The sequence below is a fragment of the Cetorhinus maximus genome, chromosome 4 (genome assembly GCF_964194155.1).
Source record: "Cetorhinus maximus chromosome 4, sCetMax3.hap1.1, whole genome shotgun sequence".
NCBI lineage: Eukaryota > Metazoa > Chordata > Chondrichthyes > Lamniformes > Cetorhinidae > Cetorhinus > Cetorhinus maximus.
Window position 1 is genome coordinate 82,298,948 of NC_135882.1, and position 15,410 is coordinate 82,314,357.

A 15,410-nucleotide genomic window follows, 5' to 3' on the forward strand; every position below is an offset into this window, starting at 1 on the left:
GAATTCTCCTGTTTTGGGAATCTCACACCTCGTTATGCTTAAGGAGCTACTAATAGACAACCTGGGGACTAGTCAGACCAATTTCAAAAGGAGCTACAGGAAGGCCATTTGCATTTGATAAGCCAAACTTGCTGGCAGAGTCAGCGGGTCTGTTGAGACAGTGGTTTCCCAAATGACAGACCCTCAACATAAATGGCACCCCTTTCAACCCATAATGGCTGAGACATTATCAGCTCTGACAACAACACCAATTCCAGACGTTGGATAAACATCCCTTTTGAAGTTATTGTGGAGGAGGAAAGTCACATGACCAAAGACTCTGGCTCTTGGAACAGCTTAATATTACATTTCTGGGCTGCACATGGCAGTTTGCTGTTTTATCATCCAACTGGCAAGCCACAATGAAACGGCTCTGTCCAGGCAGGAAAACAGGTCCATCTAACCTGACTCCATTGGAAGATTTCATCCCATCGCCTACAGAACCGACTCGATCTCTGCCTACTTCATCCTGTGACATCAACACCACCTGAAAAGTGAGTCTTGCAACATCAGACCCCAGTCAGCTGACCTCTAAATGCCTACGTGAAAGATTCCTCATTGGGCTCTGACTTTTTGTGACTCTGTGGAACTCACGTGAACCAATATTCAGTTTTACTGTTAACCTCTTTTTCTCCATCCCCACCCGCCCCTTTTACTGTGTGAATGCGGAGTGGGACGTTGCAGACGCTTCTTTCGCAGATTTTGAATGTGTGAAATAAACAAACCTTCTGAGTTAATCCTTACCCAAGTTTGCTGTGGATTATTCGTAAAATTGCATCACACAAAAATTGAGGGGTTGGGAAAAATACACCACCGCTTATTCTTCAAAGCAAACTAATTCAAAACACCACTTGTTTCCAAGAGGTGGTAAAAGGAAAATGGTGCTGCTTGAACTGGCCTCTTCCTGCCCATGACAATCAAATTGAATATAATTTTACTCTGTTAGTAACCAACTTTGATTTAGGGTTGAAAGTGCCTAGACTTTTGAACTCTTTTGGTTTAATGCTAGGAAAATCTTAATTGTGTGCCCATGCATCAGATTGAAGGTTGAATAGATGTCAAGCATTTTAAATATTACTATGTACAATTTGTCTTTTCTCATTCTGTTTTTACATATGTCAATCAACAGTTTGACCCCCATGTAGTCTACGGACGGTTCTCATTACAGGTAATCAGCCACAGGTTAACTTCCAGAAAAATAAAACTGAATATTTCCTTCTGTATGCTAAGGGCAATTGCGCAAAAGTATGGACTATTAATTCAACTTTACAACCTACAATTGGAGGTATGATTAGTTGAATTTTACAGATAAGTCATCTGCAGTTCAACTGTACATGCACTATTATGTTTCATAGAGGAAGTGGTTTTCTGTGTCATTTCCAAAATGATAACAATCCTGTGCTTTCAAAGGAGTTAATAAATATAGCCTTAGCTGTTTTTCTTTTGTGTGGAAAAAGCCTGTATCACATATCTGATGACTTTGGAGGAGAAGGGCAGGCAAAATTTAAATGTCTGCTCTTGTTGCAAGGTTGCTAATTTTGCACTTGGGTCCTCTAGTTCTGTGGCCCCAGTCCAAGTTTAAAAAACCCGCTAATTTATGTCTATCATTTTAAAGAGAGTATCATGCTCCCCTTTAATTTTCTTTGGTGGAAAGATAATAAGTTCAGTTCGAGCTGCAAGTCCAGGAATCATTCCAGGAGCTATTTTTTTGGTGAAATACATCCACAGAGTCAAACAAGCTGAGATCCTGTGGATCGACTAGGTGCAAATATTCCAATTATAAATGTCTGTCCAGAGTTGACAATGAAAGATACTACAATGAATCTTTGACCCTAAGTCTACTTGATTCATGTCTGAAACCTTAAGGCTGTTAATCACTACCCTAAGGATGTTTTAATTCTTTGTTCTGTGCCAGCTAACATAACTAATAGTTTAAAAATCTGCGGGAATGTGTCATTTAAAAAGTTATTAACAGCCAAACACTGTTCAATTTTTATGTCAATTACATTTTGTTTTTCCCCCAGTTTGAAATTGCATGGTATATGCTACACAGAAACAGGCCATTCAGTCCAGCCTGTTCATGCCTGCGTATATGCTCCATTTGAGCCTCCCCCGTCCTTCCTCATCTAACTCTAGCAACAAAACTCTCTCTTCCCTTCTCCTTCATACTTATCTAGCTTCCACTTAAATACATCTGTACTTGAAGCATTCGCAACAATCTTCAGCCAGAAGTGCAGAGTGGATGATTCATCTCTGCCTCCTCCGGAGGTCCCCAGCATCACAGATGCCAGTCTTCAGCCAATTCGATTCATTCCACATGATATCAAGAAACGGCTGAAGGCACTGGATACTGCAAAGGCTATGGGCCCTGACAGTACTCCAGGAATAGTACTGAAAACTTGTGCTCCAAAACTTGCTGCACCCCTAGCCAAGCTGTTCCAGTACAGCTAGAATACTGGCATCTATCCGGCCATGTGGAAAATTGCCCAGGTATGTCCTGTACACAAAAAGCAGGACAAATCCAATCAGCCAGTTACCGCCCCATCAGTCTAATCTCTATCATCAGTAAAGTAATGGAAGGGGTCATCAACAGTGCTATCAAGCCGCACTTGCTTAGCAATAATCTGCTCACTGAGGCTCAGTTTGGGTTCCGCCAGGGCCACTCAGCTCCTGACCTCATTACAGCCTTGGTTCAAACATGGACAAAAGAGGTGAACTCCTGAGGTGAGGTGAAAGTGAATGCCCTTGACATCGAGGCAGTATTTGACCGAGTGTGGCATCAAGGAGCCCTCGCAAAACTGGAAAACTCTCCCCTGGTTGGAGTCATACCTAGTACAAAGGAAGATGGTTGTGGCTGTTGGAGATCAGTCATCTCAGCTCCAGGACATCACTGCAGGAGTTCCTCAGGGTAGTGTCTGAGGCCCAACCATCTTCAGCTGCTTCATTGATGACCTTTCTTCCATCATAAGGTCAGAAGTGGGGATGTTCGCTGATGTTTGCATAATGTACAGCACCATTCGCGACTCCTCGGATACTGAAGCAGTCCATGTCCAAATGCAGTAAGACCCACAATATCCAGGCTTGGGCTGACAAGTGGCATGTAATATTCGCACCACATAAACGTCAGGCAATGACGATCTCCAACAAGATAAAATCCAACCATCGCACCTTGATGTTCAATGGCATTATCGTCAATGAATCCCCCACTATCAACATCCTGGGGGTTACCATTGACCAGAAACTGAACTGGACTAGCCATATAAATACTGTGGCTACAAGAGCATGTCAGAGGCTAAGAATCATACAATGAGTAACTCACCTCCTGACTCCTCAAAGCCTGTCCACCATCTCCAAGGCACAAGTAAGGAGTGTGATGGAATACTCCCCACTTGCCTGGATGAGTGCAGCTCCCACAACACTCAAGAAACTTGACACCATCCAGTACAAAGCAGCCCGCTTGATCGGCACCACACTCCGTCCCTCCACTACCGATTCACAGTAGCAGCAGCATGTACCATCTACAAGACGCACTGCAGGAATTCACCGAGGCTCCTTCGACAGCACCTTCCAAACCCATGACCACTACCAACTAGAAGGATAAGGGCAGCAGACACATGGGAACACCACCACCTGGAAATTCCTCACTCACCATCCTGACTTGGAAATATATTGCCGCTCCTTCACTGTCGCTGGGTCAAAATCCTGGAGCTCCCTTCCTAACAGCACTGTGGGTGTACCTACACCACATGGACTGCAGCGGTTCAAGAAGGCAGCTCACCACCACCTTCTCAAGGGCATCTAGGGATGAGCAATAAATGATGGCCCAGCCAGCGAAGCCCACATCCCGTGAATGAGTATAAAGGAAAAAAAAAGACCATCAGCTACTTAACAGGCTAATTGCTGGTTGATTTATTCTGCCTGTGGTACAATTCTTCAAGTGGTGTGGCAGGTGCTGAAGGATGTTTTTGCTGACTTCAAAGCATCTGCACAAATCATTTGCTCCCAGACATGGGTTGACTAGTACTGCTTTTCCTTGGCACCTGAGTGTTGTTTGGAGTATGAGCGGTAGCTACGCACAGCAGGGCAACCTGCTAGAAGAGCAAGATGGAGGTGGGGAAGGGAGGCTGTCCGTTCTGTTGTAAGTCTTAAGGTAGCAGATTGCAGGAGTACCATCATGCCCCGGAAGCCTCTTTGTACTCTTGTACACAGAGCCTTAACGTGAGTTTCCACTGCAAGTACTTTGATGTTGGGCGGATGCTGCTTTTGCTGCAGTGAAAGCTGAGATATCGTTCATCAGGCAATATTTGGGTTCGTGGATGTGCGCATGGGGTTGGCCAGCAGTTCCATACTGGAAAGGATGGTCTCTTAAACAGAACACAAAACCTTGTGCCAGGTTGTTACTGGACTCTGCCAGGCTCCTTGACATTGAATACATGCTTTTTGGCTGATTTTTCCCAATGCACAAAACATTTAATTGTGTACACCTATCAGCCGCCTTCTGAAATCTGCCCCATCGAAATCCCCTGCAGCAGAAGTCGTGTGTGACCTAAGGCCCACAATGGGATGGCACTTATGCTCTCCTTGCCCCCTGTCTTGGCTGCAGCACACTTATGCCTGATGTCTCACCAGAAGCAGATTCCACCTCTAAGCTATCCTCTTAAGGCATATGCAGTGTCTGTATCTGCGCCGGTGGTTCCGAATGTGAAAACAAGCAATGGAATATCTTCTTCACTGTTGTCTTGTTATTCTTCCATTGCCTAGCCAAGGTGCAGTTTTTGGGTGTTTGAAAGGAAAAGGCACAATGATAAGGTTGTGGCGAGAGCTGCATGCTTACATTATCTGAAGGTTGTAAATCAAGAGATTAAGGGATGCGAGAAGGAGGGTTAGGTATGAGGTTACTACCAACTTTAATGGTTTCAGCTTCACTGCTGGACACAGCCCCAATAATGATCAGCACCATTTCCTCCATGCAGATGTGCCTATCCCATAAGACATAGGAGCAGGAATTAGGCCATTTGGCCCATCGAGTCTGCTCCGCCATTCAATCATGGCTGATAAGTTTCTCAACCCTATTCTCCCACCTTCTCCCTGTAACCTATCTATCTCCGTCTTAAATACACTCAATGACCTGGCCTCCACAGCCTTCTGTAGCAATGAATTCCATAGATTCACCACTCTCTGGCTAAAGAAGTTTCTCCTCATCTCTGTTCTAAAAGGTCTTCCCTTTACTCTGAGGCTGTGCCCTCGGGTTCTAGTCTCTCCTACTAATGGAAACATCTTCCGCACATCCACTCTATCCAGGCCTTTCAGTATTCTGTAAGTTTCAATCAGATCCCCCCTCATCCTTCTAAACTCCATCGAGTATAGACCCAGAGTGCTCAAACGTTCCTCATACGTTAAGCCTTTCATTCCTGGGATCGTTCTCATGAACCTCCTCTGGACCCTCTCCAGGGCCAGCACATCCTTCCTGAGATACGGGGCCCAAAATTGCTCACAATGTTCTAAATGTGGTCTGACCAGAGCCTTATAAAGCCTCAGCAGCACATCCTTGCTTTTATATTCTAGTCCTCTCGAAATAAATGCCAACATTGCATTTGCCTTCCTAACTACCGACTCAACCTACAAGTTAACCTTAAGAGAATCCTGGACTAAGACTCCCAAGTCCCTTTGCACTCTAGATTTCTGAATTCTCTCCCCATTTAGAAAATAGTCTATGCCTCTATTCTTCCTACCAAAGTGCACGACCTCACACTTCCCCACGTTATATTTCATCTGCCACTTCTTTGCCCATTCTCCTAACCTGTCCAAATCCTTCTGCAGCCTCCCCGCCTCCTCAATTCTACCTGTCCCTCCACCTATCTTTGTATCATTTGCAAACTTAGCCAGGATGCCCTCAGTTCCTTCATCTAGATCATTAATGTGTAAAGTGAAAAGTTGTGGTCCCAACACTGACCCCTGCGGAACTCCACTAGTCACCGGCCGCCATCCTGAGAAGGACCCCCTTATCCCCACTCTCTGCCTCCTGCCAGTCAGCCAATCTTCTATCCATGCTAGTACCTTGCCTCTAACACCATGGGCTCTTATCTTTCTGAGCAGCCTCCTGTGCGGCACCTTGTCAAAGGCCTTCTGGAAGTCCAAGTGGATAACATCCATTGGCTCTCCTTTGTCTAACCTACTCGTTACCTCCTCAAAGAATTCTAACCGATTTGTCAGGCATGACCTCCCCTTGATGAAACCGTGCTGACTTTGCCCTATTTTATCATGCACTTCCAAGTATTCTGAAATCTCATCCTTAATAATGGACTCTAAAATCTTATCAACGACCGAGGTCAGGCTAATCGGCCTGTAATTTCCTGTCTTTTGCCTCACTCCCTTCTTATACAGGGGGGGTTACATTAGTGATTTTCCAGTCCTTTGGGACCCTCCCTGACTCCAGTGATTCCTGAAAGATCACCACTAACGCCTCCACTATCTCTTCAGCTATCTCCTTCAGAACTCTGGAGTGTAATCCATCTGGCCCAGGTGATTTATCCACCTTCAGACCTTTCAGTTTTCCTAGCACCTTCTCCTTGGTAATGGCCACCCTACTCACCTCTGCCCCCCCCGACTCTCTTGAACTTTGGGGATGTCACTCGTGTCTTCCACCGTGAAGACTGACGCAAAGTACCTATTCAGTTCCTCCGCCATTTCTTTGTTCCCCACTACTACTTCTCCAGCGTCATTTTCCAGCGGCCCAATGTCCACTTTTGCCTCCCTCTTACCCTTTACATATCTAAAAAAAACTCTTGCAATCTTCCTTTATATTACTGGCTAGTTTACCCTCATATTTAATCTTCTCCCTCCTTATTTCTTTTTTAGTTGTCCTCTGTTGGTCTTTGTAGGCTTCCCAATCCCCTGGTTTCCCACTGCTCTTCGCCCCATTGTATGCCTTCTCTTTAGCTTTTATGCTGTCCCTGCCTTCCCTTGTCAGCCATGGTTGCCTCGTCCTCCCTTTAGTATGCTGCTTCTTCCTAGGGATGAATTTTTGCTGTGTCTCCCAGATTACTCCCAGAAACTCCTGCCATTGCTGTTCCACTGTCTTTCCTGCTAGGCTCATCTCCCAGTCAATTCTGGCCAGTTCCTCCCTCATGCCTCTGTAGTTGCCTTTATTCAACTGTAATACCGTTACATCTGATTCCAGCTTTTTCCTCTCAAATTGCAGGGTAAATTCTATCATATGGTCACTTCCTCCTAAGGGTTCTTTCACCTTAAGCTCCCTTATCAAATCTGCCTCATTACACATCACTAAATCTAGAATTGCCTGTTCCCTAGTGGGCTCCATCACAAGCTGCTCCAAAAAGCCATCTCGTAGACATTCTACAAATTCCCTTTCTTGGGATCCCTCCTCCTGTTAGGTCCTGCTGTGTCTGGATGTACCCCATTTTGTCCTGCAAGACAGGGAAGCATGTCATTGAGTACTATGGAATCTGTTTTGTGTAAAGTGGCTGTCATGGTTGACAGTATGTACCGACAGTGTGGTATGGGTGTGACACCTGCAGTGTTTGCAAAGTGTGTGAGAGTGCAATGGAGCAAATACAGCAACAACTACATGTGTTTATACAGCACCATTAGTGTAATAAAATGCTTGGGGAAAAGAGCCCAAGCCTGTTCAATCTTTTCTGATAAGCATATCTCCTCCAGTTTTGGAATTCTTTTGCACCTTCTCAAGTGCCTCTATGTTGTTTTTATACCATGGAGACCAGAACTCTGTGTACTCAGTGTGATCTAACCAAAGCTCTGCAAGTTTAACTAAACGTCCCTGCTTTTCAATTCTATTCACCTAGAAATGATTCCCAGTATTTGGTTTGTCCTTTTTAAAATATCCTTTATTAACCTGTGACTGCTTTTTGTTGTGATTTTGTTTATCAATACCTCCACATCCGTTTTCTCTTCTACCCTGTTTAGACTCTTGCATGGAGAAATTTGTAAATGTGGAACTGCTTCATATGCAAACTTGCATTGATTCCCTGAAAGTAGGCAGCACAGTGGGCTGCAACCTGCACACTCCATGCAGCTTTCTTCGATGACATCAATGTGGCATGCTTTGCAGTCCATGCAGGTATTGGCAGACGGTGCTGCTGGCCCCTGGGGAGCTGATATAAATCTGCATAACGCTGATTAAAGGGGCACTATAAAAACAAAATTCTCCCCCTTTGTTATCCAAACAGTATTTGACATCCTGATTCCTTCTACCAAAATGCACCGTTTTACTTATGTAAATTGAAATTCATTTGCTAATTAAATGCCCATTCTGCAAGCTTATTAATGTCATCTTGTATTTTGTCGTATTCTTTCTCCGTATTAGCGATATTCCCCACAATGGTATGCTTCCAATTCCCAAGTCCAGATTATCGGTGATCAACAACAATAGTCCAAGCAACAGTCCCTTTGGAATGCTATTTCCCACGTTTTGCCAGTCTGAATAGTTACCCTTAACAAATATTCTAGAGTTTGTTTTGTAGCCTGCTTAATATGCATTCTGCTACTTGTCGTTGACTCCACGTGCTCTGACCTTAGCCATGAATCCACTACGTAATATCTTATCAAAGGCCTTTTGAAAATCCAAACATATAACATCTGTTGCATTACTGTTGTCTACCCTGTCTGTTATTTATTAGAGTTCAGTAATATCAGTCAAGGAGATTTGATGATACAAAGTATTTAGAGATCAAAATATATACGTAATTAAAAAGCAATCAAGAAGGTTAATGGAATGGAGATTTTGTGACAGGCATATAGAATGCAAATTCAAAGCAGTATTATTACATTCACAGAGTGTAAGTCAAATCTCACTGGAATATTCACCTTCAGGCACACTATTGTAGGAAGCATTGGAGGAAAGCCAGTAGCAAATTACCAGAAAGATTAAGGGACTCCATGTGAATAGATTTGAGCTGTATTCCTAGAAATTAAGAGGCTAATGGGTGTTCTGATTGAGATGTTAAAATAATTAAGGGAATTAATATAATAAATGTGGAATGACTCTTCCAATTTAGTAGGGGAAACTACAAGGGGACATATTTCTTTAGAAAAAGTTCAATATTAAATTTTTCATTCAGTGAATGAGGATGTAGAATGCAATACCTCAGAAGACCACATTCAGTTGAGGCATTTAAATGTTGATAATGGCAAGTAAGGAATGGATGTAAGGAGAAGATAGGAAATTAGTAGCCCTGGCAGCTCACTCTGTAATACTATGTGGCAAAACAAGCTTGATAGCAAAATGGCCTCCTCTTCATAAATCTTAGCATATAGATGTTGATCACCTTAATATAAAATATTTTTCATTACTTAATTCTCATTTCTTAAAGTGATGTGACTTTGAGATCAGCGAGTAATCATAAACATTTATTAAACAACAGATGCTGAGAAGATAACCTAGATTCTTGGGAATTATCTCCATGAACTGGCGAAGCCTCCCAATTGACTGCTGTAACTTTGGCAGAAGATCAGCAGAAACTCTAGATTCATGCATGAACCTTGAATTTATGGTAGCCAATCCCTTTAGGAAATGCTGTGCCCCAATGTCAACCTGCTAGTTGATGATGTTTCTTTCAGATGTTTTGCTGTTGGAGGCTTCTAATTGTTCTGTGAATTGAAGTAGATGCACAGCAATTTGAATAATTTAGACTGTTTTCTAGTCACAATGATGCTTAGGTTGTTCGGCAGTATGAATATGCTAACTGAATATTGTATAGGTGTATCATATGGATACAATCTTCAAGTTTGCTGACAATACACCATTAGATGAGAATGTAAGCTGTGAGGAGGACACAGGCTGCAAAATGATATAGACAGGTTAAGTGAGTAGGCAACAAGGTGGCAGATGGAGTTTAATGTGGGGAAGTGTGAGGTTATTCAATTTTGGTTGTAAGAACAGAAAAGCAGTGAAACTTGTAAATCTTGTTGTTCAGGGAGTCTTGGGTGTACTTGTATAAGGCAAGTTGACATGCAGGTATAGCAAGCAATTAGTATGGCAGATGGCATGTTGACCTTTATTGCAAGGAAATTGGAGTGCAAGAATGAGGAAGCCTTGCTACAGTAGTACAGGGCTTTGGTGAAACCATACCTGGAGTGCTGAGCACAGTTTTGATCTCCACATCGAAGGAAGGATATACTTGCCTCGGTGGTGGTACACCAAAGGTTCACTGGAGTGAGTCCTATAATGAGATGCTGAGTAAATTGGGCCTATATTCTCTGGAGTTTTAAAGAATGAGGTGATCTCATTGAAACATACAAGATTCTAGAGGGGTTTAATAGTGTAGACCCTGAGATTTTTTTCCCCCTGGCTGGGGAATGTAGATGATGGGAGCACGGTGTGAGAATAAGGAGTGGATCATTTGGGACCGATATGAGAAATTTCTTCACTCAGATGTTTGTGAATCTTTGGAATTCTTTACCCCAGAGATTTGTAGATGCTTCATTATTGAGTATATTTAAAGCTGAGAGAGAGATGTTTTTAGTGTCTCAGGCAATCAAGGGAATAGCGGGGGGAGAGTGGGAAAGTGGAGTTAAGGCAGAAGATCAGCCATGGTTGTATTGAATGATGGAGAAGGCTCGAAGGTCATATGATTACTCTGGCTCCTTTCCCTTATTTTCTTATTTTCTCATGTTGGGCTTAGTAAAACCGTGAATATTCCTTTATGTAAAAGGACAATTTGAGAAAATACAGGGGCTACAGATTTATTGGATTCTTGCTATTGTACTACCTATTTTTTTTATTTTCTTATAGACCTTCACAAACTCCTCTAACCTTTGGATCCCTTCATCTGGGTGGGAAGAATGCTTTCTGGAGGTACTATTGTTGTATGTTTGTGGAAAAAGTCAACAGGAAATATATGTTTTAAATAAATAATATTGTCTATAAGCACATCTTAACTTTTTCTATCATAAATTTCTATATTTACATGTATAATAGAAATTACCTCAGCAGACTTGTCATGCTGTTATTATACTTTGAGTAGAGGTGCTCTAGTACCACCACTGTCAAGAGAATGTATACATGGGCAATATCCATTTTATACATGCACAATGGAATTTATAACGGAAGTATAAAAATACAGACAGAATGCATTACTATAAAATGAACACTGAATTGTTTCTGCACGCACTGGTTCAATTATCTGCTTCCATCTGGCCCTGCTTTATCTGAACTTTACACATGGTCTTGACTCCACATGTGCAATGCCACAGTAGATCAACTAGTAGTAATAAATTAAAAGCCATATGTCTGCATATTTCATGTGGTCTCACTTGAATTCTTGTTAATTTAATGTATATAAGCTAAGATGTACCTCCCAATCTCCTAAATGGTATTTCTGCAATTGTGTTGTTTCACCTGATTTTTTTCCCTACCCTATATCAGGTAAGTATTTGTTTTGCTTTTATTTCCATTATCCATTTTTAAATATTTTAAATTTAACATCTTAAATCTGGGCACAGTCTGTTCCCTTCTGTCTTCACTACTGTTCTGGCACCTGAGTTCATTCACTGGACTTGCTTATTTTGTCTTTTTCCTGGTATTAGGAAACAGCCACGCCTTTTGAAAGAACATGTGCTGCTTTGGCCTTCAGTTGACCACTCCTTCATGAGCCTTGAGCACTTGACCTCCAACTGCCACCTGTCAAAGTGGCTATTAAGCTCATCATGTCTGTGCCCCTGGCTTTGTTGCAATGTCACTTAGTGGCCACACACCATACTCTCCAGCTTTGTTATCGTCATCAATTTTCCAATGTCTGAGTGAAGTAGGGTTACAAAAATAATTCAAGTAATTGTGGGGGGCATAGAGCAAGACTGCAAAAATATTTGGGGTCATAGTCACTTTACTTCTGCTCCTGCATCTCACACCAGGGAAATAAAGTATTATTTAGCACTGCTGTCTTAGTATTAGTTCAGATCAGCTAACTCAATGCAGACTGAAGATTGACTGACTGGAAATTTCTGGTCTGGCAAACCCAGTCGCTCACCGGATAAATATGCTGAGCTATCCGATATATCATTTGGAAAAACTTGAAGGTGTAAATTGGTTCAAAGATGTATTTCAATTTATATTTCTGTATCTAACATTACACTGTAATGTGTTGAAGGTCATTTATTTTACTTTGGTCGTGGTGGTGTCTATTGAATTAGACTTGTTTTTTATTTGTTTTATGTTTTATATAAAAAAAATGGTTACAAGATTAATATGGATGATGGAGGGTATTTATCTCTTATTAATTTATCCATCTAAAAAGACCATACTTTATTCACATCATATTATCCAGTTTCTTCTTAAATTATTCCATGGTTTCATCTCCATAAGTCTAATTTGGAAACTCTTTTGATGTGTCGAATAATCTGGAAACTTTTGTGACATCAGTTGTAAATTTCTTCTTTATCAATCTGAACATGTCACCTTGCTTGGCTGTCAGTTTGCAGTGATTTTGCACATCTATCTTTTTCTATACTGTTTTACTATGTTGCGTATATCTATATCATCTTTGAGTTGCTTGCCTTCTAAGCTGAAATGCCAAGCTTTTGCCTGTCTTTTCCTGCTCCGGTACCTTAGGGACTGCTGAAACAACCCATTATTGGAGAATCATCCTCCGAGTACAAACCATTCCTGGCTTTTTGTCTTCAGTAATAACCATCTCTTTAAACCGCTTTCTCTTGACCCCTTCACCTTTGCTTCCAACAGCACTTTGAGGAGCTCATGAACTTCGTCACTTAAGATGAACATCATCTATTCTGCAGCTGCTGTTTTCACCCGAAATGCTGACACCAACTTACCTTTCTAACTCTCACACCAGCTGACATCTGTGCTCCTCACCTCTGAAATTAGTGCTCACTTTTATCCATTTTCAGCTCTTGCTGGAGTACTGAAGCAGTCCTGATCAAACTGCCAAAACATCCTCTGTAATTTTGACCATAATGTATTAACATCCACAATCTCTCTGCAGCGTTTGTGGTCAACCACACCAACCTCCTCTTGCACTTCTCTTTCATTGCCCAGAACATCTCTAGCAGTGTCTTCTCTTTTCTACCCTGTACTACTACCTCTTGGGTCCTACAAATCTTGCTCTCTTTCTCTTCATCTACATGCTGCCCTTGCCGATATCGTGCACAGATATAGCATTAACTCTCACACGTATCCTAACAGTTCCCAACTCTATCTCTGTACCACCTCTCAACCCCTTCACTGTCTTATCAAATTGTTCGCCTGACATCCAGTGTTAGATGAGTGGCACTTTCTTCCATTGAAAGACCAAAGCCATTGTTTGGGCTCTCATCACTGATTTCATTCCACCTCTCTGGCTACTGTCTCAAGCTGACTTAGACTATTTCAAATTATGCTATTGTACTGCAGTCCAAGCTGAACATCTGAGTCTCTATCGTCTCCATCTTAAGGTCTGCCTACACCTACCTTTGCAACATCACCTGCCTCTGCTCTTACCTCAGCTCATTTGTTGCTGAAACCCTTACTCATGCCTTATTACCTCCAGATAACTATTCCAATGCTTTTCTGGCCGGCCTCTCATCACACAGCCTTTATAAGTTTAAACTGATCCTATTTTGCACCAGATCCCACTTATTGACTATGTTGGTTCCCAATTCATAACAGCTCAAATTTAAAAGTTTCAACCTAGATATGAAATCGCTTTTGTAACTCCGCCGCCCCCCCCCCCCCCCCCCCCCCCCCCCCCCCCCCCCACCCCCCCGCCCTTTCCATCTGAACTTTCTGATCCTCTGACTCTTGCCTCTTGGTCATTGTTCATGCGCCCTCACCCCTCCCCTCGCCACCTCGGCTTTGGCAGCTTAGGCCCCACAATCCTTCTATTAAACCCCTGCACCTCTCCAGTGCCCTCTCCTCCTTTCTAATCCTCCTCAGCACTCACGTGACCAAGCATTTGGTCACCCCTTGTTAACATTTCCTTTAATTGTATCTGTGTGATACACGTTTGGACATTCTTGAACGTTCAAAGTATTATAAAAATGTAAATTATTGTTGACTTTTCTCTGAACTGCCTCCAGGGCTCAAATGTGTCACAGTGCCTCGATGACCAGACTGCACAATACACAATAATAAAAACCGAAAATGCTGGAAAATCTCAGCAGGTCTGGCAGCATTTGTGGAGAGAGAAACAGAGTTAATGTTTTGAATCCATATGACTTCTTCAGAGCTAAAGAGAAGCAGAAATGTGATGTGATGGATTTTATACTATTGGAGCAGGCGGAGCAAGATAGGTCAGGGATAGGTGACAGCTAAGGAGAGATTAATAAAGATGTCATGGACACAAGACAAAGGGAGTGTTGATGGTAGTGGTAAAGAGTGAAGAAGGTGTTGTTAGTGGCATAAAGGTAAGAGCAGAATGTGTTAATTGCAGAACAAGGGTCAGTGCCCTGTGAAAGCACAACATAGAAACAAGTGACAGATGCCCTGTTGGGGGGAGGTGGTTGGGGGAAAAACAGAATTAAAAATGAACAAATAAATAAAATAAAACAAAATAAATAAATAAATAAATAAATAAAACTGGATTAAAAAAGGGGAGAGTTCATGATCTGAAGTTGTTGAACTCCATGTTAAGTCCAGAAGGCTGTAAATTGCCTGAAGATGAGGTGCTGTTCCTTCAGGTTGCGTTGGGCTTCACCGGAACATTGCAGCAGGCCAAGGATGGACATGTGGGCATGAGAGCAAGATGGTGAGTTGAAATGGCAGGCAACAATGAGTGAAGGTGTTCTGCAAAGCGGTCACCCAGTCTGCATTTAGAGGGCAGAGGTGTGGGAGATGGATCGGACACAGTTGAGGGCCCTGTTGGCCACAGTGGGGGTAAAAACAAAAAGCTAAAAGCTACTGCGGATGCTGGAAATCCAAAACAAAAACAGAATTACCTGGAAAAACTCAGCAGGTCTGGCAGCATCGGTGGAGAAGAAAAAAGGAAGAAGGAAGAAAGGACATCTGCCCTCACCCCTTCCCTTCCCTCCCAGAACCATGATAGGGTCCCCCTAGCCCTCAATTTTCACCCCACCAGCTTCCGCATTCAAAAGATCATCCTCCACCATTTCTGCCAATTCCAGCATGATGCCACCACCAAACACATCTTCCCCCTCAACCCCGTCTGTCAACATTCTGCCGGGACCGTTCCCTCTGTGACACCCTAGTCCACTCTTGCATCACCCCAACCCCTCATCCCCTTTACACGTCACCTTCCCATGCAATCGCAGAAGGTGTAACACCTGTCCCATTACCTCCTCCCTCCCTGCTGTCCAAGGTCCCAAACACTCCTTTCAGGTTAAGCAGCGCTTCACTTGCACCTCCTTTAAGTTGGTCTACTGTATTCGCTGCTCCCAATGCG

At 42.8% G+C, this 15,410-nt stretch overlaps 1 protein-coding gene across 5 annotated transcripts in view; it reads left to right on the forward strand.

The window, feature by feature from the left end:
- pde7a (phosphodiesterase 7A) overlaps positions 1 to 15,410 on the forward strand; it is a 137,246-nt gene that overhangs the window by 16,204 nt on the left and 105,632 nt on the right. Inside the window, exons 1-2 of one of the 5 annotated variants that reach the window (XM_078540412.1) lie at positions 251 to 533; positions 10,811 to 10,873. The exons of 2 other annotated variants lie outside the window; for them this stretch is intronic. Coding sequence is in view for 2 of the 3 variants with exons in the window: in XM_078540409.1 (XP_078396535.1) it covers positions 10,811 to 10,873 (63 nt within the window). In the remaining variant the exon portion in view is untranslated. Of the gene's footprint in view, positions 1 to 250; positions 534 to 10,810; positions 10,874 to 14,688; positions 14,757 to 15,410 lie in introns of those variants that run through there. 2 more of the 5 variants (XM_078540409.1, XM_078540411.1) reach the window with 2 other exon arrangements.